This window comes from Pleurodeles waltl, chromosome 7 (assembly GCF_031143425.1).
Source record: "Pleurodeles waltl isolate 20211129_DDA chromosome 7, aPleWal1.hap1.20221129, whole genome shotgun sequence".
NCBI classification, from domain to species: Eukaryota; Metazoa; Chordata; class Amphibia; order Caudata; family Salamandridae; genus Pleurodeles; species Pleurodeles waltl.
Window position 1 is genome coordinate 1,280,096,378 of NC_090446.1, and position 27,952 is coordinate 1,280,124,329.

At 45.3% G+C, this 27,952-nt stretch overlaps 1 protein-coding gene across 1 annotated transcript in view; it reads left to right on the top strand.

The window, feature by feature from the left end:
- The window catches only part of LOC138247032 (vomeronasal type-2 receptor 26-like), a 150,402-nt gene that overhangs the window by 107,904 nt on the left and 14,546 nt on the right, over window positions 1-27,952 (top strand). Inside the window, exon 2 of the mRNA XM_069201781.1 lies at window positions 23,407-23,543. Coding sequence (XP_069057882.1) covers window positions 23,407-23,543 — 137 coding nt within the window. The remainder of the gene's footprint in view (window positions 1-23,406; window positions 23,544-27,952) is intronic.

A 27,952-nucleotide genomic window follows, 5' to 3' on the forward strand; every position in this document is an offset into this window, starting at 1 on the left:
TAGGGGGGGTGGCGGCTGTACCTGTAGAAGTGGGGGGCACAGATGGTGCCGCCACCACAAGGGAGCTCCATCGGAGGACGAGTCTGTGTCGCTGTTTGCTGATCCGGTGACCGACGTGAAGCTTCCCTCGCCCTCCGTCCCACTGGTGTATTCTGAGTCCGTGGTGTGGCCCTCCATGGCCATGTGGGATGCAGCTCCCCCGTGCTCCGGTGCCACTGTACCGCCGCCTGATGATGCTGATGCACAAAAGAACAGGGAGAGCACAAAAAGGGGGGGGACGACGACAGAAGAAAGACAGGTTGAGTGCATGGCTTACCGCTACCGTTGGCGGACAATACAGACACAGCAGCCCCCTGCACTACGCCGTGCTCTTGGCCTCTACAGATGCAGTTCCTGGAATATGGCCTACATGGCTATGAGTGTCATCTGTCCACATAGATGACACAGGGGCATTTATACCTGTACTTGGCACTATGCAGAGGTGGGGTGGAGTGGCACATGGCCTGCATTCTGGAGGGGCCTAGCCTACGTAACTCGCCCTGGCCTAGAGAAACCCACAGCCCTCCTCCCCCACCCAGACCCCTCCACTGGGTGCAAAGTCATGAGAATGTGAGTGTACTCACCCCCTTGTGTCTGCTGTGATGCCCTCATGCGCCCATCCAACTCAGGGTAGGACACCACCAGGATCCGGAACATCAGGGGGGTCATGGTGCGACAGGTACCCCTCCCACGTTGGGAGGCCATCCCCAGCTGAGCCTCCGCCGTCTTCTTGCTCCAGCGGCAAATGTCCTCCCATCTTTTACGGCAGTGGGTGCTCCGTCTCTGGTGGACCCCCAGGGTCCGGACGTCCTTGGCGATGGCACGCCAAATGTCCTTCTGGTGGGCGCTGACCTACATGACATGTACAGGGGAAGAAGAGAAGTCATTACCAACTGCACCGTCGAAGTGAGTGGCCCACATCCCTACCCTTGCCATGTGGCACATGCATTCACAGTCCTTCATGCTCGCAGAACTCTGCCCCCTTCCTACTGACATCCAGCCCTCTTCACCCAGGCATAGCCCATACAATGTGCTCCCTGTGTACTTACCTGCTGGTCTGGAGGACCGTAGAGTAGCGTGTACTGGGGGAGGACCCCGTCCACGAGCTTCTCCAACTCCTGAGCAGTGAAGGCAGGGGCCCTTTCCCCAGACGCAGTAGCCATTGTCTCTTCCAGACCGAGGTCACAGCAGCACTTGCAGTGTAGGTCCCCTCCTGTCGAAGATCAGGTATCGAGTGATTGAACAGATAGAAAATGGCGGTCACGTCAGCGGCGGTGACGTCCGCGGCGGTGCGTATCATCACCGCCGGCACACTTCCTCATTGGCTCCAAGGACCCATAGGGTCCAATGTTAACCAATTCAGCATTGCGCCACGGTCTAGGACCGCCTACCGCGACGGTGTACAACACCAGCGCAGTTACCTCACATCCCATTGTCCCAGTTTAGAGGTCAGGCAGCCGCCATTTCAGGGGCCCACATGGCTTCATTTACAACTGCGTCTCACATACCTAGGCCTACACTCAACACACATACAGGAAGAGTTTTGTATTTGGTGTCGTGTTCTGTGTAGCTGTGGGTACATACCTGAGAATTTGTTGACTCTGTGGTCGCTGTTGTCCTTCTTAGGCACCGTCAGCTGGGACATTTGAGGAGATGGCGGAATCCTCCGGTGTACCGACCGCTGGTGGACCTGTTAACAATGGAGGAGCAACATTTGATCATCACCTACAGGTTTGACCGTGCCACAATCCAGGAACTGTGTACCCAGTTGGAGCCTGACCTGATGTCACCAATCCGCCATCCCACAGGAATACCCCCTGAAGTGCTGGTGCTGTCAGTGCTCCATTTCCTTGCAAGTGGGTCATTTCAAACAACAGTGGCCATGGCATCAGGGATGTCCCAGCCTATGTTTTCCAACGTGTTGTCCAGAGTGTTGTCTGCCCTGCTGAAACACGTGAGGACCTACATTGTTTTCCCTCAGGTGGAGGATTTGGCTACAGTTAAAGGGGACTTCTATGCCCTGGGACATATCTCCAACATCATAGGTGCTATTGATGGCACCCATGTAGCTCTGGTCCCCCCGCAGGAGTGAACAGGTGTACAGGAACCGGAAGAGTTATCATTCGATGAATGTACAGATGGTATGTTTGGCAGACCAGTACATCTCGCAGGTAAATGCTATGTTCCCTGGCTCAGTGCATGACGCCTACATCCTGCGGAATAGCAGCATCCCGTATGTGATGGGTCAACTCCAGAGGCACCGTGTGTGGCTATTAGGGGACTCCGGTTACCCCAACCTGTCATGGCTACTGACCCCAGTGAGGAATCCCAGGACCAGGGCATAGGAACGCTACAATGAGGCCCATGGGGGGACTAGGAGGGTGATCGAACACACCTTCGCCCTCCTGAAGGCCAGGTTCAGGTGCCTCCATATGACAGGTGGTTCCCTATTCTACTCACCAAGGAAGGTGTGCCAGATCATCATCGCCTGCTCTATGCTTCACAATCTTGCTTTGCGACGCCAGGTGCCTTTTCTGCAGGAGGATGGTCCAGATGACGGTGTTGTGGCAGCTGTGGAGCCTGTGGACAGTGATGAGGAGGAAGCTGAGGAAGAAGACATTGACAACAGGGACTCTGTCATACAGCAATATTTCCAGTAACACACAGGTGAGAATTTTTTTTTTACTATTACATTCACTTACACACATCTACCTCTATACTGTCTGTCAATTTGAAGTAGTATTTGCTAACTGAGTGATACATTTCCATTACGGTTTCACAGGTGTGGTTACCAACGTGTGTCATCTGCTTGAATCCTTCATGGAATTGTGATGTGTGACATAGGTATGTTGACATTACATTTTCGAACTGATTTTGTCATTGTCATAGCTAATACACATTTTCAAAATCACCAACTGATTCCAGATTGTTTTGTGGTTCAAGGGTGTTTATTGAAGTGCTAATTAATGGAGGGGGGTTGTAAAATGGTGAGGGGTGATGGTGGAGGAATATCCATGGCAGAGGTGCTTTGCCCATATGGGCATAGGAAGTGGAGCTGGGGCAATTCCAATCTGGACAGGGTAACAAAGTGGGACAGTGGGAGGACAATCAGGGTGGTCTCATTTCCTGGCGGGGGTCTTGCCATCTTGCTCTGTCCTGTTCCTGGATCTCAGGGACCGCCTGTGGGGTGGTTCTCCGTCTGCAGGAGGTGGGGTGCTGGTGTAGTGGTCCTGTGGCGGGGCGTCCAGTCCACTAGCGCCGGCGGAGGTGGTGGGCAGTTCATCGTCCAGGCTAGTGTCAGGGGACCCTTGGAGTGCCACGGTGTCCCTCGTGGACTTTTGTATGTCCATCAGCACCCCTACGATGGTGCCCAGGGCGGAGCTGATGGTTCTGAGCACCTCCCTGAACCCCAAATACTGTTCCTCCTGCAGGCGCTGGGTCTCCTGAAACTTGGCCAGGACCATAGCCATCGTCTCCTGGGAGTGGTGGTATGCCCCCATGATGGAGGAGAGGGCCTCGTGGAGAATGGGTTCCTTTGGCCTGTCCGCCCCCTGTCGCACAGCAGCCCTCCCAGTTCCCCTGTGTTCCTGTGCCTCTGTCCCCTGGACCGTGTGCCCACTACCACTGCCCCCAGGTCCCTGCTGTTATTGGGGTGGTGGGTTATCCTGGGTTCCCTGTAGTGGTGGACACACAGCTGATTGACGTGTCCTGGGACGGAGGTATGGGCCCGCTGGGTGGGTGCTGTGCTGGTGTTACCAGAGGGTGGAAGGTCAGTGTTGGGCTGTGCCTGTGCAAGGGGAACCAACTGTCCCGAGGCCCACGATGGTCCGGGCTGGTCATCTGGATCCAGTTGGCCAGAGCTGCTGTCGTCACTGTGGGCCTCTTCTGTGGGTGGAGTGGAGATGTCTGGACCCTCCTGTCTGGTGATGTTACGTAGTGGTCCTGCAGGGGTATAAGAGCATGATTATTGCATGTGTGTGTGTCATGGTGTGCAATGGATGGGTGTGCGTGTACCCCAGTGTAAGCATTCCTGTGTGGGAGCTTGTGTGATGATGGTTGGGGGGGTGTTATGGGTATGTGCAGTGAGCATACTTTAGCAGGGGTGTCCATGCTTTGTTGTGTCATGCAGGGCTTGGTGTTGGGATGGGTGGTTTGTGTTATTAGTACATTAGTGAGGAGTTGGAGTGATAGGGGAGGGGGTGAGGGTGGGGATGTGTGATAGCATGCAGGTAGGGTGGGGGGTATGATAGTTAAGATTTGACTTACCAGTGTCCATTCCTCCACCGACTCCTCCGAGGCCCTCTGGATGCATGATGGTCAAGACCTGCTCCTCCCATGTTGTTAGTTGTGGGGGAGGAGGTGGGGGTCTGCCGACAGTCCGCTGAATCGCGATGGTGTGCCTGGAAACCACTGAATGCACCTTCCCCCGTAGGTCGTTCCACCTCTTCCTGATGTCCTCCCGATTTCTTGGATGCTGTCCCACAGCGTTGACCCTGTCCACGATTCTTCACCATAGCTCCATCTTCCTGGCTATGGTGGTGTGCTGCACCTGTGATCCAAATAGCTGTGGCTCTACCCGTACGATTTCCTCCACCATAACCCTGAGCTCCTCCTCGGAAAACCGGGGGTGTCTTTGGCGTGCCATGGGGTGGTGTAGGTGATGTGTGGGGTGGTGTATGTGTTGATGAGTGTGGTGATGTGTAGTGGTGTGGGGTGTTTTGTGCGTGGATGTTGTATGGGTGATGGTGTTGTGTGCCTCTGTGTGGTGGGGTTGTCTATTGCTGCGCTCTCTGTCTGTCGCCTTCGTCTATAGTTTTTGGTCATAGGGGTTTGTGGGTGATTTGGGTGTGTGTTTTACATAGTATTGATTGTGTGGGAGTGGTGTGTGTATGTGTATCAGGTGTGTGTATTTTGAATTGTCCAATGTGGCAGTGTTTTGGAGATGTGTGTGTATTTTGAGCGCAGCGGTGTGTACCGCCAATGGAATACTGCGGTTGAAAGACCGCCGCGTGGATTCGTGGGTCATAATAGCATGGGCGTATTTCTGTTGGCGTGACGGTGGAGGATTTGTTATCGGCAGTTTATCACTGACCTTTGGTGTGGCGGACTTGTGTGGGCGTCTGAATTTCAGCGGCTTACGAACAGTGGGTCGTAATAGCTGTGGCAGAATTCCGCAGTGGTGTATTGGCGGTCTTCTGCACGGCGGTAAGCGCCTTTTACCGCCAATGTTGTAATGACCCCCTGTGTCTTAGTATCCTTAAAAATCTAAGGCACCAGCTACCAGAGGAAATCCTCCATGAGTCCGCCTAGGACTTCTCCATTCCTTTTCTGTATGTGCATTGAAACACTGTAGATATTCATGACATGATTTTGGTCCTAATAGTATCTGTTCACCAATAACACTCCTCATATCAACTTTCATTCCTCACTCAATGCATCGAGACTACAGTTACTGACTCGTTGTGATCTAAGACTGAATGGGTGGGCAATGCCTTGGATGTAAACCAGTTACTTTAAAATTATAAATACCCATACATTAGCACCTCCTGTTGCCCTGTTCTATCCCATCATCAGCCAATATAGATTTAATTATTTATTTATCTTCTATTCAATAAAATAGCACCTACGATGACAAAAAGAAATTAAAGTTTGAAAACATATATAAATGAAAGTACTGATGCAAAAATCCACCAACATATCAATGTAGGTTTGGAAAGAAGGAGCTTGAGAAAAGTAGAGAGTGACTGGAGAGATAACGCCTTGACCAAAAGAAATACAATAAAAATAAGTTATGTGACTTAACAATAAAATAATCACTCATTTGTAAGTGAAACTGTCATGAATTAAATGTTATGAGGCAGATACTCTAATCAGTCTACATGTACAAGTCACACTCAGAAGTGCACAATTGTTCTCTCTATCCTCTTTATTGGTAGTAGATGGCCTTGCCAGGTTGCCCTGTAAGTGAATTCCCCTAAGTTACATGTGCAGATTGGTGCAGTGCAGAATGTGTGTTCCTATGGGAATGCAATGGGAGTTGAGCAAAGAGGTGAACATCCAAAACATAAAATTCATAAATATTTGTAATGCACATTCCCACAATCACTGCACTTGTAAATTTACTGATACTTTAAGTTGAAATGTGTAGGCCAACTTATATTAAATAGTGATAGTAACTTATTTTGAGGTCTAACTTTGGGGCAGCTTTAGCTGTCTATCAGAGCTCATGAGATGCACTACAAATACAAAAAGGTAGAGTTAGTTCCCATCAGCCACTGTTTCCTTGGTTCAGGCACTGTTGGATTAAAGTTGTATTCAGATTTTTAGTGAGCTCACACAACTATTCCCTTTTACATTGTGCTATAGGCAATTACAGATAATAGCTGTTGTACTTGGATCTTTCAGAAGGGTCATTCCTAACCTTTTTGCTTTCAGCCTCCTGTTTTCTGAACCTTTTTTGCTGGCTTTAGGACTCTGCACACTTTACCACTGTTAACCAATGTTAAAGTGCTAGTGCTGTCTCCTCAAAACATGGTAGAATTGTCTTACATCCAAATGGCCTATTTAATTAACTTGTATTCCCCTAGTGAAGTGGTACTGCCAGTGCAGCCTAAGTGTGCAGTTTTAAACTGACCTTTCAACCTGGTAAAATAAACCCTTTGCCAGGCTGAAACCATCCTTTTTAATGCATATAAGCCACCCCTGGGGTAGGCCTGAACTGCCCAGAGGGCAGTGTTCAGTGTATTAAAAGAGTAAGATACGTACGTTTAAGTTTTACATGTCCTGGTAGTGAAAAACTCCTACATTTGTTTCTCACTACTGCAAGGCCAACCTCTCCTATAGGATAACATTGTTACCTTATCACATATTAGTAGCTGTAACTTCCAATTGGGAGCAAGTAAACAGGTTGAGCATGGTGTCCCTGGAATTGTAGTGAAAATCCTCTCTTAAGGTAAAGTCAGATTCTAAATTACAATTTTGAAAATGCCACTTTTAGAAAGTTGCCATTTTCCTGCTCTAGCCATTTAGAGCCTGCTGCCCGTTACTGGATTGCACGACTGGATGGAGCTGGCAATTGGGCCTAGTGGAGTGCCTGGCTGGGCCATCACTGACAGGACGGGAGGGTGGAGCAGGACACAGCCCTACTTACACTTAAATAGGCTGTGCTATACCTCCACACAAAGGGCTGCATACCCCCCTGCAGTTAATCTGGAGCCATGGTAGGGGAGCCTGTGCACTTCAAAGAGAAACCTCTAGAAGCTCCTCTCACTTCAAAGGAGGCAACCAGTATAAATATTGGACCTCGGGCACCAACTCTTCAGTACACTTCTGGACCTGTGAAGACTCTGACATGAAGAAGGACTGCTGTGCTACTGAAAGGACTGCCACTCTGCTGGACTGTTGCCCTGTTAGACTACTGTCTTGCTGAACTGCTTCCCTGCTGGATTGCTCCCATGCTGCCTGAGTCAGAGGGATCATACCTACACCTAAATCCAGGACTCCCAGAGTGACTCCAAGGACTAGTCTGCTGGCATCCTGTTCAGAGCCACAGGCACATAAAAGGCTCCTACCCACCTCACCCAGATCCACCTGGAGCAAGCCCTTGATCCCAAGTGGTGCCCCTAAGTTCCTGGACCATTGGTGTGGCCTCAGAGAGTCTGAATGGAAGGTTTTTGGCTCTTCGCAACTGCAAACATGCCCGTTGGTGTGGAAACTTTGTCACTCTCACAGCCCACCCATGTGAATTTCTGTCAACCCAACTATTTGCACCTCAGCATTGACTGCTCACGTGGAGCGCCACTGTGAAGTTGTGGCCCACCTGCTTGTGACAACAACAGGATCTTCGTGATACAGAAAAAGACCATCTGCAGTGCCAAGCTTGCTCTTCACACTACATCGACAACCAACCAAGACTCTCCTCTACATTTTGCAGTCCCCTCCACTACAATTGGTACTGTTTGCACTGAACTGTGAGAAGGTAACATTTCAGCTGGGCTACCCTTGTCCCTGTATCAGACCTGAGCTCCATCGCAGGCTGACTGAACTTGTGACTTTCTCCTAGTCTCGCATGAACACATACCTGCTAGCGGAACTTCTGCCTTTTTGGCGCTATTTTCACTTGAACCTCTGAAATTACATATCTTCAGTTCTACTCGTTCAATTTTTGTCATTTTGGTCTTGATTTATTTACTAAAGTTTTCTTGTTTTTTCTAAATTATAGTAGGGTTTTTTGTGTCGTGTTTTCATTTTATTACTTTTTGAAGTATTGCATAAATTCTTCACGCATTGCATTTAAGTCAAGCCTGACTGCTCTGTGTCAAGCTACCAGAGGGTTTAGCACAGGTAAAGTTGGGGTTTGTTTGTGCCTCATCATTACGTCACCCCCCTCAACAAGTAACCTGATTTTATACAATAGTCCACTTAAAAAGTGCTTCAGTGATGAAACATCCATGTACTACAATGGAGCTACATGCTTTGCCTACTCTCAAACTTACTTCCTCCCTAACCTCTTGTCTACTCCTCATGTAGATCACTACTTCTTTCTACTTATACTCTAATCTCCACTCCTACCCAATTTCTACCATCAATTTCACACCTATTCACATGCCCATGCCTACTCCTTCAATCCTAGACCCACTCTCTTTCTTAATCCTACTCCTGCCATCATTATTACCTGTATTCATACCCATGGTCCTCATGCACATTTAGACAGGAGAGGTAATGATGGTGTTTTCATGGGTAACCCCGGTCACAATTCAGAACAATATGGTCCCCACTCAGATGTGCATTTTTATTGAAAGATGGCACCTCCACGAAGGCTTCATTGGATTTTTAGCCTTTTGCTATCACTAGACATTATTTTAAGCATATGATCTACTCTATGGGTCAGAGTTATTTCTCCTATATTGAATTTATATGCTACTAAAGCTTACATAGACCTTATTATGCATTTAGGTCCCCCAACCAGAAGCTCTCTATCATATATATAAACTTCCAGTGGTACAGGTGGGAGTGTGGAGTCAGCTGCAACACCTTCCAAGGTGGGGAAGGGCCACAAGAAAGTCAGCAGGTCTGGGAAGAGCAGCACAGCGGAGAAGACCGCCATCATCCCCATTGCCCAGGAGGCCAGCACCTGCCCTACTGCTGAAGAGGCCACCGCCATCATCCCCGCTGCCCAGGAGGCCGCCGCCAGCACCTGCCCTACTGCCCAAGAGGCCACCGCCATCATCCCTGCTGGGCCAGAGAGGACCGCCAGCACCAGCCCCGCTGGGCTAGAGAGGACCGCCAGCACAAGACCCGCTGGGCTAGAGAGGACCGCCAGCACCAGCCCCGCTGGGCCAGAGAGGACCGCCAGCACAAGCCCCGCTGGGCTCGAGAGGACCGCCAGCACCAGCCCCGCTGGGCCAGAGAGGACCGCCAGCACAAGACCCACTGGGCTAGAGAGGACCGCCAGCACCAGCCCCGCTGGGCCAGAGAGGACCGCCAGCACAAGCCCCGCTGGGCTAGAGAGGACCGCCAGCAGCTGAGTCACTGCAAAGGAGCCCGCCGCCACAAGTACCGCTGAACAGGGCACCACCGCTACAAGCACCGCTGAACAGGGCACCACCACCTCAAGCACCGCTGCACAGGGCACCGCCGCCACAAGCACCGCTGCACAGGGCACCGCCGCCACAAGCACCGCTGAACAGGGCACCGCCGCCACAAGCACCGCTGCACAGGGCACCGCCGCCACAAGCACCGCTGCCAAGGACACCTCCGCCACAAGCACCGCTGAACAGGGCACCGCCGCCACACGCACCGCTGAACAGGGCACTGCCACAACAAGCAGCACATGCCCATGAGCGCCAAAAGCTCTGATGCTACTGAGGCCACCATGAGCAGGATGAAGCACTCTGGGTACAAGGCCCCCTCGAGAACCAGTGGAGATTGACATCTACTACCTCAGTCCTTGGCAGGATGAAGCACTCTGGGCACAAGGCCCCCTCCAGAACCAGTGGAGACTGTTATCCACTTGAGAGACTGTAGCTTTGTACTCCCCAGGATGGAACAGCGGGCAACCCACCCACTGTAGAGACTTGAGAGACTGTGGCTTTGCACTCACCAGGATGGAACAGTGGGCAACCCACCCACTGTAGAGACTTGTGAGACTGTGGCTTTGCACTCCCCAGGATGGAACAGTGGGCAACCCACCCACTGTAGAGACTTGAGAGACTGTGGCTTTGCACTCCCCAGGATTGAACAGTGGGCATGTGGCCCCCTCGTGGATTTGGCGTCGTGCATTCAACCGGCTGAGGTGCCCCCCCCCTTTCCCTCCCCCTGAGGTGCCTGTTTTATTGGTATCTGATGCCCCTGCAGTGTTCTCTCCGTCATGGTCGGGGATCTTGTGTGGGCCTCGCCCATACCGTGTGGGCCCAATGTTCCACGGACTTCAATGGAGCACTACCTGGACTACTATTCTTGGTGTATATTTTGTTTATAGTGTATATATGTATATTTTTGCTTACTGGATTTTAATATAGTACAATGGTTCCACTCATTTCCTTTGGTCTTTGCATTCTTCCGGGGGGGGGTTTGGGGGGTGTAATTGTAATGTATCCTGCTGTATTAGTGTGTGTGTTGTGGTGGTTGAGGGTGGGGGTTTCGCGTGTTGCGTGTGTGTGTCCCTGTTATTTCCCTCCCCCCCCCTCCCCTGTGTCGTGGGTGCAGTACTCACTGTGGTCTTCGCAGCCGGCGTTCGTGCTCCTGGTAGAGGAGCAAGAAGATAAGGGCAGGCAGGACTGCAGCTCTGGTTCCATGGCGTCCGGATTCCTCGTGGGGTGTGTAGAGATGAGCGTTTCCATTCGAAGTCCTGTTTCCGCTGTGTTTTTGTCCGCGGTGAATCCGCCCCGGAAAAGGTGGCGGATTGGTAGGTTGTGATACTGTGGGCGGTACGTTGTCCTCTGTCTGTCTGTTGGCGGTGACCGCCAAGCTGTTTGTTTGTACCGCCGTGGCGGTCGGAGTGTTAAAGTGGCTGTCTTTGTTGGCGGTTTCCGCCACGGTCGTAGTTTCATTTTTTTTACCGCCGGCCTGTAGGCGGTCTTACCACAGCTTTAACACCATCCACCAGGGTTGTAATGACCACCATAGTCCCTACAGGCAACTTCCATAGTACAGACTCCACCCTCTCACTTGAGTGAAAATGAAGGGGCTGGCATGGAGAGTATAGAAAGTGTCTTCCCTGTGCATGTGTAGATAAGTGGTGTACCAAATACAGACTCATGCCACCTCTGGGGGGGGAGGTTCTGTGGTATGTACCTGTACCACAGAACACTCATTTGGACATATGTGTCTAAAGTACAGAGATGGCATCCAGCATACAAATGTATGCACTGTTTAATTTCTGATATTTGACCAAGCTACTGAGACACATGTCATGGCCTTCCAGGTATCTACACACTGTCTGCACTATGGGTCTGTCATTTGTGTAATAAGCCTGTACATAACAATTATGACTTATGTGAAGGTGACAACAGAGCTGTGGTAGTAATGGACCTGTCATGAGTCAAAGACACACATTGGCAATTATGACAAATGCACATATGGACTAGTTCAGGGATGTACCTCAGTACCCATTCCTAATCTAGTCAATGGCCTGGGGCATTTAGAGCAAGTTTTGTCACTAAAGCTTCATATTGGCCACATGACAGGATCTACTGGTATACAGGGAGTGGGCACAGTGCCAAAGTTGCATAGCCACAGTGACTCTCCTACAGCTTGGACTATGGGCCAGATGTACGAAGGTTGTTTCAATTCCTTAACAGTCCGAATTGGTATTGTGGGTCGTTAAGAAATGCAAACGGAGCTTTTATCATACACAAAGCCCTTTAAGGAATCGCAAATTGTGATTTCTACCCTGTAGGAACTGCAACTTGGGATTCCCAGAATAGGAAATGCAAATAGGGATTTCCTATTTGCATTTCCTATTCTGATGTACCATACATTTCCAAAATGTGATTTGCGCATTTTAGGGATGCATTATCCTTAACTTGAAGTCAGTGGTAACCAGATGCAATTTAAAAAAGCACCCCATGACGCTTTGTTTTATTGCAATAGAGCACACACATGCCCCTTAGGCATATGTGTGCTCCACAGATGCACCCCTATTTTTGGGGTGCATCAAGCAGGGCCTTTTTCCCATTGCAATCCCTGTTTTTCATTTCTTAAATAGCAATTTCTTAATAGGAAATCACTATTTAGGAAATTCAAAACAGGACCATTGACTCAAATGCAATGGGCTTTCTTAATACCAATTTCTTAATAGTGATTTTGACTTTGTAGGAATTGCTATTGGGAAATCAGTATCTTTGTGCATAGCATTTTGCATTTCTGAAATATTGATTTCTATGAAGTCGCTATTTAAGAAATGCAAAAAATGCATTTTCGTATATCTGGCCCTAAGTATCATCCTGGGAGATACATTTGCCAGGCTCTAGTCTCTGCAGGCTGAGCATACATAACCTACATGACAGTACATCATGTGGCCATCAGCAATGTGGCTTGTGGCATGTGTGGATACCTGAAGGACAGAGTGAGTCATGATATGCCTTCCAGACAACAGTTGTGCAAGGCCAGATGTGGTTTGGAAGATATTTGGCGCTATAAACATTGCTTACAAGATCCTCAAACGACTCAGACAAGGTGCATATACAGCTCATGCAGTCATGCACATAATTTGTCTAACATTTACAACCATCATAAAGAAAGAAATGTCAATGGATGGCAGTAAAATGCCCTTGCTTAGTTATGCGCATCCAACATTAGGAGGATCTAGGACCCCAAAACACATAACACATCACAATGTTAATGAACACAACATATAGTACTGGTCACCAATACCTGCACCATATACATCCCATTGATGCCACACACTGCAGCAACAGGCACAAAGGGCCAAATTGTAGCCTGTGAGGAGGGAAAGGATGATGTTGAACAGAGTCAATTGTGCACATGAGGTACTGACTTGCTCCTCTGTTGAGCCATAGAGCTGTCTATACAGGGGAAAGACCTCATTTACAAGCCTCTCCAGCTCCTCTGGAGAGAAGGCAGGGGCCCTATCATCTGCTGAATGTTGCATGATTGCTCCCAGAGGTGGCACACAGCAGCTCAAGTAGTGGAGGTGTTGCTGCCAGCAGTGCCATGAGTCAAGTGAGTGAATTTACAAAACAAGGCAATCACGTACAGCAGGTAGGCGGTCTTCACCCTTGACGGACACAAACATTGGGCCACAGGCACCAACATTACCCTATGGCTGTGTCCACCATGTTTGGAACCGCCTACCACCAGACGACTTACGTTGGCGGTCGCGAGCGGTTCATAATGTCCAGTGGAGTAGGTCAGACAGTCCCCATTTTGGCAGTTGAAAATACTGTATATGGCTGTGTAAACTGTGTTACATAAACAATATATGTGTAGGATCATCACAAACATCCTCATCCTGTCTTGTTATGTACGCCCTACTACGCAACCACCACTGTAGGGTGTTGCAGGGCTCAGATGGCAGATGACGTTGCCGCATGGGCCACCACCGCCGACTGTAGTTTTTGGTGGTCGGAAAATGCAGTCACACTTCGAGGGGCAATTGTGTAGCAGATAGTTGGGTATTGCCCGAATCCATGTTGTGGACACGCGTGGACAACCATGGGCATCAAAGTGACCCTTGTGTACTTGCCAGTTGGGATGTGTACTGTGGGTCTTGTCTCTCCGGCCAGAAGTGCTTTGTCACGTGATATTGTTGGCATATCTGTTGCTGGGGCCCTACTGACTAATGTTACAAATCATGTCTTGCCACACATAGATACCCTGGGAGAGGGAGGATGTGACAACCTGCTGTCTACTACCCACTGAGAGACCTTCAGAGCATGGATAAATGCCATATCATACAGTTATACCATCTGAATAGGCAAACAATATTGGACGTGTGCGTCAGTTGGAGCCAGATCTGATGCCAGCTAACAGTAATCCAACCTGCAGCTACCTAAAGACCAGGGAACTGACCTTGTCCCTGAGGTCATTCCTCCTCTTCCTAATGTCCTCCCTTGTGCACAGGGTGGTCCCTACAGCATTCACTCTGTCAATGATCCTTTCCATTTTAAGACTGAGAGGAGTCAGCTGGACTTGTTCTCCAAACAATTGTGGCTTGTTAGACTTTTCATCCTTGGCGTGGTCTCCCTTAACTTTTTGCTTCTGTTTCCCAGGTTGTTGATGTGTGCTGGACTCTGATTTTGCTGTTTTTGTTACTCTGGGCACTTTACCACGGCTAACCAATGCTAAAGTGCAAGTGCTCCTGTACAAAATGTGTATTTAATTGGCTTATCCATGATTGGCATATTTGATTCACTAGTAAGTCTCTATTAAGGTGCACTAGAGGTGCCAGGGCCTGTAAATCAAATGTTACTAGTGGGCCCACATAAGTAGCTCTGTAATGATGTCTCAGACCTGCCACTGCAGTGTCTGTGTGTGTGCAGTTTTTGACTGTAACTTCGACTAGGCAAGTGTACCCTTCCCTTTTCTTACATTCTTACTAGGTCGCCCCAAGGGCAGGGTGCAGTGTATGGTTAAGGTAGGACATATAGTAATGTGTTTTATATGTCCTGACAGTGAAATATTGCTAAATTTGTTTTTCACTGTTGCAAGGCCTGTCCCTCTCATAGGTTAACCTGAGGGCTACCTTTAAATCTGATTAAAGTGTAGATTCCCTTTGGGAGCAAATGGACATGTGGAGTATGGGGTCTCTGAGCTCACAATTTAAAAATACATCTTTTAGTAAAGTTGATTTTAAGATTGTGTGTTTGAAAATGCCACTTTTCAAAAGTGAGCATTTTCTTGCTTGTACCATTTCTGTGACTCTGCCTGTTTGTGGATTCCCTGTCTGGGTCAGTTTGACAGTTGGGCTGGTTGCACCTCACACTAGACAGTGACACAAGGGAGCTGGGGTGTAGCCTGCATATCCTGATGAGCCATCTGTGCTAGGAGGGAGAGGAGGAGTGGTCACTTACACCTGAAAGGGCTGTGCCTGTCCTCACACAATGCAGTCTCCAACCCCCTGGTGAGTGTCTGGGGCCTGGCCTGGGCAAGGCAGGATTTCACATTCACAAGAGACTTTACTTTGAAGTAGTCCTACTTCAAAGGAGAAATTGGGTATAAGAAGGGCACCCAAAACCACAGACTTTAGAACACTTCTGGAAACCAAGAGGAACCTCTGCATGGAGAAGAGCTGAAGATCTGAGGAAGAAGAGCTTCCCTGCCTATGACTGTGCTTTGTGGAGCTATCCTGTAGTTGCTGCTTCTGCCAAGGTAAGAGGGCAAAGACTGGACTTTGTGTGCCTTCTATCTTGTGAAGATCTCTAAGGGCTTGATTTAGAGCTTGCTTCCTGTTGTTTGAAGTCTCAGAGACAGCAAAGACTTCTCTCTGCCAGCACCTGGCATCTCTGGAGAGACTCCTACTTTGCCCTGTGGTGCCCATCCTGTTCCTGGGACCCTGAAAGAAGAAGCTGGCAGCCTAAGAGGAGGAAATCCACGCACAGAGTGCTGTGCGGGAAAAAGATCGACACAAATCCGATCTGCAGCTGAAGAAACGATGCGCCACCGGCTCCGCGGCTGAAAATCGACGCTCGCCAGAAACGCGACCGAAGAATCAATGCACGGAGCTGGAGAAACGACACACAGCATCGATGACGGCGTCTGGGAGATCGCAACCCCCGCTGCGTGGTTTTCGGATCATCGTGCGGCTGTATTTCCGCAGCAAGTACCGCTTGGTGTGTAAAAACAACACAAGGCCTGCCCGGACCTGAGAGTGTTGACTGGATCTACGCACCGATCTCCTGTGGAGAGAAGAAACGATGCGTCCTTAGCCGACGAAAGGAGAAACGAGACAAGGTCTTGCTCTTGAGTGAAATCGACGCATCGCACGCCCTTTTTGATGCACACTCCCCAGTGCGGGGTTATTTTTGACACACCCAAGGTACATTTTAGTGTGTGTTTTAAACTACATAAAGACTCTTTTTGCTTTTTAATTAATAACTTGACTTGTGTATTGTGGATGTTTGTCGCTTTGGTCTTGTTTTGTTTAGATAAATATTGTCTTTTTCTAAACTGGTGTTGTGTCATTTTGTAGTGTATTCATTAAATTACTGTGTGTGTTGGTACAAATACTTTACACTTAGCACTCTGAAGTTAAGCCTACTGCTCTGCCAAGCTACCAAGGGGGAAAACAGGGGTTAGCTGAGGGTGATTCTTTTTTACCCTGACTAGAGTGAGGGTCCTTTTTTGAACAGGGGGTAACCTGACTGTCAACCAAAGACCCCATTTCTAATATGGCTCTAACCTTATGATTTCATCAACCATGACTCAATTCATCTTCTGAAAAACTGGCAATTGTCGAACGTGACATGGTGAGAAAAAAGTCAATGAGTCATGATATGCCTTCCAGAAAGAAAATACGGGTTACATGGACTTACTTAACAGGGGAAATGCAATAGGGTGTGAATGGACGAGGGTGTGCAGGGTGTTCTATGGGATGGTGAAAAAAAGGGATACCTAATCTATGTATTTGACAGAAATAAAGGTGCTTTGGCTCATGTGTTTTGCAGTGGAAATGCAAAAGATTGTGGTCTGTGAATGGGTGTGGTTTTTTTTAGTGTTATTTGCAGGTGTGCCCACTGTGCCACTGTTGTCAGCTGTGTTGTTTTTTAATTCATCCAATGTGCACTTGTCTGTTACATTGCTGAACGTGAACCGCTGTGATCCTGACTGCCATGAAGGGACCGCCAAAGCGACTGCGTGATTGTAATAAATTCGGTGGTTGACCACAGTGTTGATGGTGCTGGAGGTCAGACCGTCTATATCCAGGCGCCGGCCCCCTTGCAGTCTCCCTTTTTTGCTTGCTGGTCCTGCCTCTACTAAGAATGGTCTGAAAGATATGCAGAATTCATAATTTTGAATGTTTTAATGTATTTTGTTTTATTAATATTTAAAATACATTTTAATGTTCATTTAATAAAGATATATTTTAATGGTAAATGCCTGCATTGCACCACTTTGTAAATCTGGTGTGGCGATTTTTGAAGCCTCATGCCACATTAGCATAACAAAATGATGCTAATGTGGTGCTAAAGCTTCTTAAATCTGTTAGTCTTAATGTTTCCAGTTTTTCTATACTTGCCCTCTGTATCTGGAATACCCTCCCTTCTGACATCAGGTCTGCTTCCTGTTATTCTAAATTTAGGAAACTTCTGAAGACATGGCGTTTTAGAGTGGTCTACGATTAACTAGCCAGAGTGTATCAATGAAGCACTGTTTCTGTAGCTCCAGCGTCACCTTGCCAAATTGGTATTGATTGGACTGGGAACTGTAAATGTCACCCTTTTAGTGTCCATCCCCTTCCTCCAATAAAATTGGAATGTAGTGAGAATAGTAAATGTTACCCCTTTAGTGTTTAACGCCTTGCCCAAATTGGTATACATTAGAGTGGGAAAAGTAAATGTCACCTGTTTAGTGTACAACACCTTCCTCAAATTGGTGTAGATTGAAGAGGGAATAGTAATTATACCCCTTTAGTGTCCAATGCCTTCCCCAAATTGCTTTGGATTGGAGTGGGAATAGTAAATGTCACCCTTCAGTGCCCAACACCTTCCCCAAATTAGTTTAGATTGGAGTGGGAACAGTAAATATCACCCCTTTAGTGTCCAACTTTGTTCCTAAATTGGTGATGATTGGAGTAGGAATAGTAAATGCCACCCCTTTAGTGTCCAACACCTTCCCCCAGTGTGGCTGGATTGGAGTGGGAATAGTGAATGTCAACCCTTTAGTGTCCAACAACTTCCCCAAATTGGTTTAAATTGTATTGGCAATAGTTAATATCACCCTTTAGTGTCTAACACTCTTAAAAATTATTCATGTTGGAGTGTGAATATTTAATTTTATAATTTTATTCTGAAATGTTTTATTTTACTTGTATTTGTATGCAGTAGAAATACTTGGTATTGTTTTATTGGTATTGCTGGTGATTAGAACCATAATAAAAATTTGCTGAATGTTTGTCAACAATAATATTACTATTTACAATGTTTTATAAAAAAAAGACGTCAGACAGTCTTTTATCTTATATTTGTTTTCAAAGTTTATCAATTGTATATTTTGCAATTTTAAATTATCTATATTTCATCTGAAAGCCAAACATTTCTATAAAGTTAAGTAAATAACTTTTTTTGCAAAAAATGCAAATTGTATTAGATAGCATTGTATATTAGGGAAGTTCATCTTTTATTTGAAATTGTTTAACAGTTGTTTTTAAATTTTTAAAAATGTTTTAAATTCATATTTTTAACGTCATTTTAACACACACATATATTTTTCAGTATATATTAAATAATTACATACATTTATACTAATATTTATTTTAGACTTAATTCATTTTTAACATGTTGCCACATTTCTGAAATGTTTTACATGTTTCATATTGTGTTTTACATTTTTATACATGTATTTGGAGTCACATTACACATGATGAAACATTTGTTTGCAGATCTGACAAATAAAGGGAGAAGAATGGGTGGAAAGGTGTATGTGATGCAGAAGGGCAAAAGCCTGTTTGTTTGGAGAGATCAGTGTGCACTGGGAATGATACTTGACCATAACCATCCTAATCAAGTGCTGCTCACAGAAAAAGATGAAGTGAGGAGGTGGAAGAGAAAATACTCCAAACTATTTAAAGAAAAACTAGGATGTTTAAAGAAATTTGAACGTTGCCTTGTGTTCAAGAGAGGTGTTGCCTAAAGGAGCAAAAACTGAGAATAGTTCCTTTTACACTACATGGTCAGTTGAAAGAGGAACTAGACAACGTGTGTACAAGTAAAGTTAGTCAACAGAATTGTCTCAGTGGCATAGTCCTTCAGCATGGCAAAATAAAGCTAATGGAAAGTTACAAATGTGCATTGATCTTACCAACTTAATGAGAGCATTTGGTTTGATTGCCACCCTCTCCTCATATTAATAAGATGCTAATGAGTTTAATTGGAGCCATACAAATTTTGTCACTTGATCTTTCTAATTCATATCCAAAGATTCTGCATTCAGAATGAAAACAGCTGACACCATTTTTAACACCAGAAGGAAATTTTCAGTTCATGCTTAGGCCTTAGGAGTTTGCATCATCGTCAGCTGTGTTTCAGCATGTGATGCAAGAGGTATTGAGGGGTATATCATGTGTCTTATTTGTTCAGGTTGATGTATGGTTCAAGGAGCATGATGAAGACCTATACTGGAGTGTTCAGGTTTGACAATAAGCATTGTTATTGCTTATTCTGAGTTAGCAAGATAGAGTATTTACGACACACATTATCGTGCAGGAGAGTGAAACCGAAATTGAAAAATGCTTGATGCTATTGAGATGGCGCTATCCATGCAAACAGAGAGCAATTGCATTCTTTTCTTGGGCTCTCAGAATAGTATGCTGTTTATTAACTATTTCACAGATTGTGTTTAGGTTTGGAGGTCTTTGATGAAAAAAAGATACGTTTTTTGTGGACGGATGAATGTCATAGGACGTTTGAAGCAGTAAAGGAGAGTATTGTCAAAGTAGAAATACTTAAGACATTTGATTCTTGGGACAAAAGCATTGTAGATGCACATGCAAGTACATATGGGTTGAGGGCCATTTTGATGCAAGTGAGTGTAGGATGTGAGAGGCTAGTAGCACTTCCATTGCGTACACTGAAAGGAGCAGAGAGCACATATTCAATGCGTTAGCATGCTGGTGGGATGTACCACACTTCAGAACTTGTGTTTGGGGAAATAGGCACAGACTACAAACAATTGGTGGACTCATTCACAACGAAAGGAGCAGGGAAAGCCATGCCATCTATAGCCAAGTGGCTATATCGATGACAGTGTCAAGTATGCACTAGGACAAAAATGTGAATGCAGGCTGTTTATCTCAACTGCAATTGAATGTTGACACATGTAATGAGGAAAATGGTTGGCTTGTTGCTGAAACTGAGCAATTTTTGGGGGGTGCCTTTTGCAAAAAGGAGTGGAAACCAGCATTAGCAGTAAGAATTGCCTTGCAATTGTTGGTGGAATTTTTGCCCCAAATAAAAAATCCTAATGTAAATGATGTGTCAGAATTTAGTGATTTCAAGTCAGTGTGGTCAGAGATTGGTAGGTCCTACCGAATTTCACCTTAGGCTTTTGGATTTACTACATAAAGGACCTAGTGGAATGACCACCATGAAAAAAGGGGCCCATACGGTCTTCTAGTGGCCCTGGATGTAACTGGAGATCAAAAGGTTTTTTAGGCATTGTGTTGTTTGCACAAGCAGTGACAAATCACCCGTGGCCATGGAAGGGCTCATTGTGTCAGTTGGGTTTTTTAAAAGAGCTTGAGAAAAAGTATTGATCAACATATGTGGTCCTTATGGGCGATCAGGTATGGAAGTCAAATGTGCTGTGGTATTTGTGGATTACTTTTTCAAATGGCTTGAAGTGGCATTTGTGAAATAGACTAAGGCAGTAAAGGTGAATGTTTTTTGCAAAGAGAGCAGTGAAGGTTTTTGAGAAATTATGATTTCAGACAATGGACTGCCACTTATAGAGAAGAGTAGTCAATTTTCCCTTAACAAGGAAGGTATAAATAATTTGACGATGTCATTAATGGCCAAAGTCAAAGTTTCAACTGTGTTCTTAAGGAGAGTGGTCATTTAGCCATGTGCAAAGGTCCAGAGTGGAAATTTGAAGTCAGAAATCTATTGGAGGGTTCTAGAACCACACACAATTCGTTCACAGGGGATATTCCATTCTTCTTGTCTAAGTGAAGGGTAACCTGAACAACTTTCATGCCTGCTTGGATTGTGAGAGTGGATTGGAAAGGTCTTGACAAGAGTGCGATCATTGAGAAGCTGAATTCTCTTCAAAGTTGATATGTGAGTGGGCAAATGGAATTCAAGGAATGTTACAAAATGCAGTCAGCTGGAAAAGCTAATTTGAGGGTTTAAATCTGGCAGAGACAAGAAGTGTAAAGAAGATAGCTATTGTGCAAGTCAAGGAGAGACCTACAAGGTTTGGTGTTCAAGTGTGGTTAGTATGAATTGTAGAGCACTGTTTCCAACTAACTGGTGCTCCAAATGTGAACCTGTGTATCGTAGTTTTGAAGGGTGTGATGGATTAATATTGTATTTCTTTTTTTCCCCTGTGATGTTATCTTAGCTTGTTCTTCTAGAACATCATGAGTAATTGACAGATAATTTAACTTATTATGTAGAGCTGGGTCGACTGTTCAGGGCAGTTGCCGCACTCTATAAATATTAGTTAATTCATTTATATTTTATGAAATGATCATATGTTTCAAATGTTTGGAAAGGGGATATGTTGTATTCTATGCCTCGCTTCAGAATGAGAGGATGTCATTGAGAATGGAGGGGCGTCGCAGAAGCAGAGAGAAGGGAAATTCTTTCCGGGGTTGTATGAGTAATGCTGCATTTTATTAAAAACATTCAAACAAGTCATCTGTACGTTTAATACTTCATAAAAGCAATACTTCAGTTCTCTTCAAAGGCAGGTCCCAGTGTAATACAATGTAATTAGCGATTGATGATGATCTCTTACCCAGTCCTAAAATAATTTACATAGCCCAGCCTGCAAACTTTTTCTTTGAGTCCAGTTTGCTTTCCTGCACCTATGCAGGAGTACCTTGCTCTTGCGTCTTTCCGAAGTTCTTGAAGCAAATGCCCCCGGTTAGTAATTATACTCCTGCGGCATAGGTGTATGCGAACTGTGACCCTCCGAACGGAAAGTGCTGTAAATCTTACGTTATACTTGGCTAAAGAAACCACTAGTACTGCTTTATATTTTGGAACACAAGATTTATCTCGAGAGAATTTGCGCGGCATCTTACATGGTATTATATATAGTATGGCTGTTAAGATGTATATAATCTAGTAGCCGAGTCTTTTACAGTTCAGTCTTCAGAGTAGGTCCAATAATCAACACAAACTTGCACTCATGTATGACTAGAGGCACCAATGTGAGTTTCCCAATAGTTATACATTGGTGCATTGTAGGTCGTCTATTTCCCTCAGTGGGCACCAACCCATTCTGAATAGTGGTCTCTTCAAAAGAATCCAAGGGCTCCGCTTGGAAGTCAGCTGTGGGGTATTTATGTAATCCATCGCGCTTTTCATTGTGCAAGGCAACGGCCTCTACCAGTGCCTGTTTCTTGACTTCCTCCTTCCATCGACATCGGGAGGTCTTCAGGTGACCTCCAATAAATTGCTATGGCTCACCTGGTCATAAACAAAGCTAAATCCAGGAATTTGGAATTCATTCTCATTGTGTGTGGACGAGTACACGGACCCAACAAACATATCTCTGCCATAAAGTGGTGTGCCCTGCCTAGAACTTTCTCTAATTAAACACTTACCTGCTGCCAGAAAGTCAGCAGCTTTGTGCAGCTCCACGTCATGTGAGTAAAATCTGCATCTATTGTTTTACATCCGGGACATCTTTTATTGCCTGTTCTTCGAATGACGTTTAACCTGTGAGGGTGTAAGGTAAGTAGCATGGATGTAGATACATTGCATATATTTAAAGTTGGTGCTCCTAGAGGTTTTATGTTAGTGAGCCAGGATCAGTTCCCAGCCTTTGTCTCTCAGGGCTCTTCCCACCCATGCTTTCAGCAGGGCTTTAAACACTAGCACATTTATTAGGCGCTACTAGAGAGAATGTTTCATATGCAAATGCGCCTTTCGGTGCTTCAACTGTGTCTTGCAGAAGACAGTCATCCACAGCTAATACTACATATAAACTCTTTGAAAAATTAAGAATAAAATGTTGTTTTATTGGTGTTTTTTGTCTCCTTCTATTTGAACAGGACTAATAAATATTAGAACAGATGCATTTACGTGACCCTCTGGAATCTCAACCTCAATGTATTTACTGGTCTGACTGGTGACCAAAAGGTTCTAGCGAAATGGTCATTTCAGCTGTGTTGTCTAGCAGTGCGGTTGGTTTAGGCCTGTCTGACAGGAGAAATCTTTTAGTTACCAGTCCACTGCATTTTCCTTTCTAGAGTGGGCTTTTTTGATCTGAACTCTTCTTTCCCCTTCTACTATTGAATTGGTGGCCCAGCTGTCAGAATTGTCACTTGTCTCATGTTTTCTTTAAAAAAGAAAGCTCATCCCAAATCACAGACACATGTTAATACACTTTAGAAATCTGCACCCTACGTACCAATACTCCAGCAAGCTTAACTAGTTTGGACCCTAAAGGTAATTTCAAATGCAACAGATTAGGGCCTTCTCAGGTGATTATAAACATTTTGTATGATACGTGCAGGTATACTGGGGGCAGTAGTTGGAGCGATAGCTTAAGTTACAGAACTGACCACAGGGGAATCGCATTGGAAGCGCTGTTGGAATATGTGCAGGCCATTCCAGCATGGATTATCAACTATGCTAAGCAGCTAAACAAAGGTGATCTATATTGGTCATTTACTTCATACCCCACATACACAACGTGATTACTCAATCTGACTACATGCAGAAGTGCAGTGGAGGGCAATGTGTCTCTGCAGACCGCCATGGCAAGACTGCAAGGTACATGGGAACTACCTAATGATGTGATAGGTGAAAAATGTTAAAAATAAAAAAAATAAAAAAAGAATACTCATCCCCGTAGGAGTGTGATCAATCTCCGTTGGCCTCCAGAGTACCTATCTGAACATTTGCTTTGCCTGTGGTCCTGCTAATACCAGGCATAGCGCCCATCGCAATAGACATCCCGTTCAGGCAGTGCAATCATTTTGCAGTGTCTTCATCAGTAACTCCTATGGAGCTCTCCCTCCTGCTTGGATTTAAATTTCCTCAACAGAGGTACGACTCTGGTCTTCATTTCGTCTTTCTGGAATTTTTTTCTGAACCTAGACCCAGACCCTCTATTTCAGCCAATGGTTAAGTATTAGGTTGTCTAATACCAAAGGTATCCCTTCCAATGAAAGTATTAATATGCAATATTATTAGGGAAATTCTCTTTCTACTGGGGTAAATGTGGCAAGTCAACCTAGAAGCAAATACATTCAGTAACTATTTTTTCATCACTACCTGCCTGTATTAGCCACATTATTATAAAGGAACTAACTGAAAAAATACTGGGCCATTTCAAGCAACACCAATTTGTTTCCCCTCTCCAATCTGGCTTTAAGCAAAGGCGCAGTACAAAGACACCCCAGGAATAAAACACTGAGCCTTGTTGATGGTGAGCATGACCATACAGCTAACTATTATGTTCAATTTGTCTGAGGCTTTGGAAGTGCAGAATATAACCTAATGTCCTGACTTTCCACAGTTTCGAATCCTGGCCTCCTTTACCCCACAATAAGCAGTTTACTCCTTCCGATCTGGAATAAAGATTGCACATGCTTCTTTCCTGGCATGAAATATTGTTACACTGTTATGACCTAAACTGTGTCATGTGAGATGTAAGAAGTGACTATAATAAAGTCAGTTAACTAATAATCATTAAATGGTATGCACATTTTGTGCACATGTGAGTTCATGTAGGTCTCGTTGACTGCCACTGGGAGTAGCTTGACTCTACAGGCTACTAGCGGTCTGCATTCTTTCTGCCAGAAGATATCACAGCAAATCAATTAATTTGAAACTGAAGATGTAGAAATTGCCCAATGCCAGATTCCTAGAGAATCTGGAAACTGTTGAGCAAGAAAGAGTACCTCAACTATGCGTTACCATTTTGGCTAGCATAGTTGCTCACACACTTAACAGTGATCCATCTCTTGTATAACAAGCATTTGCAATGCAATGGGTCTCACGCTTGCTCGGGTTAGAGATATTAACGTTGTAAATTCATAACTGGACTGTTCTTGCCACATAAAAGGAAAATGAAAAGTAAAACAGTTGACGTAAGCGAGTCAATTCAAAGCACCATGGCCGCCATAAGAGAGAGCGTGAGAGTTATTGGCTCTCATCCGAGAAAGGATCGTGGCTGGGATGAAAGACAAACCGAAACCGGAGGAGGGACTATCACATGCTGTAACAGGAGGAAGAGTGATGTAGTGTGATGGCCAACAAAAATGAAATGTTCACTTAGGGAAATCACTTGGGAGCGAGCTCATCACAAAAGGAGCGACATTTCACAAAATGCACCAATAAAAATGTAGCATTTAAAACAAGCACAACAAAGAATGAATAGCAAGAGCATGGTTAAAAGCCCAGAGAGAATTTACAAAAGGTCAGAGTGCTTGCGCGTGACCCTAAAAACGATTCCAGTTCATCCTTGATTTGTAGCTCTAGAGCTTGGACAACAGCAGCCACAAATTCACCCACATTTTTGCAAATGTTGTGGCCTAACTACTTGATAGTGTCCTTTCTAGATCGGTCCCCAAATAGCAATACTTACTAACACCACTGAATTTGGTCCTTTTATGCAATTGTTGTCTAAATACCAATGTTTCAGATTTGTTCATATTAACTTGTAAGGGTTCTGATACCAAGTCCACTACTCCAGCAGCAGTTATAGATACTGAGATGAAAATTGTGTTGTTAATTAAGCAATTGAGTCTCTCCTCTTGTAAGATGCCAGGTACAAAACCATGTCAGCTGAATCAAAGTGACAGCGACATATCAGTGTGCCAACCACTTTCCCGTTGTTAAACTGTGGGTTCTTAAAGATACTGAATTGAAAATCTGTATTGTTAAACATCTGCGAGGCGGGTCAACACAACAAAATTGTTCAAATACATCATCCTTCCGGACATGCAGTGCAACAATGAGGCACTAGAAGCAGCAGTCCCAGGATTGTTAGTGTGACTGTAAACACAATGTGAAAGGTAATAGTTCAGGGTATACTTCCACTGCAGATACTGTGAATAGTACCTAAGGAAAAGCTTAAGAAATTTTTCTCTCGGAAACTAAGGGCCAGATTTACAAGGAGCTGGCGCAACACTGTGCCAAAATCGGGAGCTTCACACTGCGTCAGTTCTGAAACAGAGGCATGCGTCGTATTTACAAAAATACGGTGCACTCCTGTGTTTCCCCTATCGCGGAAACTTAATTTAGCTGCCAGTGCCATTATAGTGCAAGGGTGTCTGCATGTAAGGAATTTTTTTTTATGTGCAGGAAGGGATGCCTTTCTGGACATAAACAATCATTCATGTAATTTTACTCTTTCTATGTGTGCTGCAGAATGCAGCACACATGGAAAAAGCAACAATTAGGAGAAATAAAAGTATTTCTCCTCGCTGTGCCATGCTAACGCCACCCCTGGGGTGGTGTTAGTTTTTGGCGGTGCCTCAGATTTACAATTCATTGTAAATCTGGGACAGTGTCAAAAGCTATGGGTGTTGCGGTGGAACATCCAGAGCAACACCCATTGCCCACCTCTCGGCCACAGAAAACTGTGTTGGAAGGGCCCATATTTACAAGGCAGCGTTAAGCCACAAAGTGTGGCTTAGCGCTGCCTTGTAAATATGGCATAGTACACAGCGCCATTGCAGCATTACAAAAGAGGACGCTCCGGTGGTGCTAGGGGCATGTAAATATGCCCCTAAATTCACTTTCCAGTCAACAGTCACTGCAAAATACTTTAAACTTGTTAGCGCGTCTGACCTTAATAAGTAAACTTACAGGGGGACGCAAATAGGCTGATGAACCTTTTGATTGCGCTTAAGATGTTCCCACCTTATATCCCATACATGCAAATCAATAATCAGTGATTAATCATCAACAACAATAACCAATGACTATCAATAGTATTAATAATCAATTGGAGTCAGTAACTGTCACACCCCATGACCTTGTAGTCATGAATAACCACACCTTTATGTAAAAAGTTAGAATATTTATTTCCCTATATTAACAATGCTAATGTAACGTAAGATAATCTCAAAATCAAATGATAAACAAACAAAAACAACACTGGCTGACCAAAGTCGTAAAAAACTTGCAATCTAATCAAAGCTTGAGGTACTGCACATTCTAAAGTTACAGTGCAAATTAACAGCAAGAACAACTGTGCAATGATATTACATACATTTAGATTCAGCAAAGAAAAGACATCACAGGTTACTCCATACAACTTCCGTACTAGCTCTTGGGGCTCTGGTTATTGTCCCTGCTCTGACTGAGCTGCTGAACTACTATCTTGCCAGAGGATTAGTCCCTGGACATTAGAAACATGCCATAGTTAAGCCTCTGTTGAAGAAATCTAACCTGGATGCAACGGAGCATAAAAACTATAGGCCCATATCACTACTTCCTGCAATGTCTAAAATATTGGATAAATACATCAACTCCAAACTATCCAGTTCTTGGAAGATAATTATAATAATATCCTCCATCCCACTCAGATGGGGTTCAGGCCCCTCCACAGTACCGAATCAGCACTAATAGCTCTCATGGAAGGAGCAAGAAAGCAGATGGATCAGGGCCACATGACAGCTGTTATACTTCTTGACTTGAGTGCTGCTTTCGACACAGTAGATCATCATCTGCTTGCCCAAAGGATGAAGGAGATTGGAATCAAGGGCTTAGCACTCAGTTGGCTTACCTTGTTTCTTGAGGAAAGAACATTCCAGGTTCTGGACCGATCTTACTTTTCCGATAGGTTCAATGGGGTGCCATTGAATGGGGTGCCACAGGGCTCTTCGCTTAGCCCAACGCTATTTAATATATATATGGCCCCCCTGGCGGAGCTGGTGGAATCCTTTGGACTTTCACTGGTCTCCTATGCAGATGATACTCAGTTAGTGGTCTCATTTTCCATGAATGGAGGGTCATAAGGATCCTCATTGTCCTCATGTTTACAGGCAATATCAGGATGGATGACAAGTAGTATGCTCCAACTAAATGGGAACAAAACAGAAATA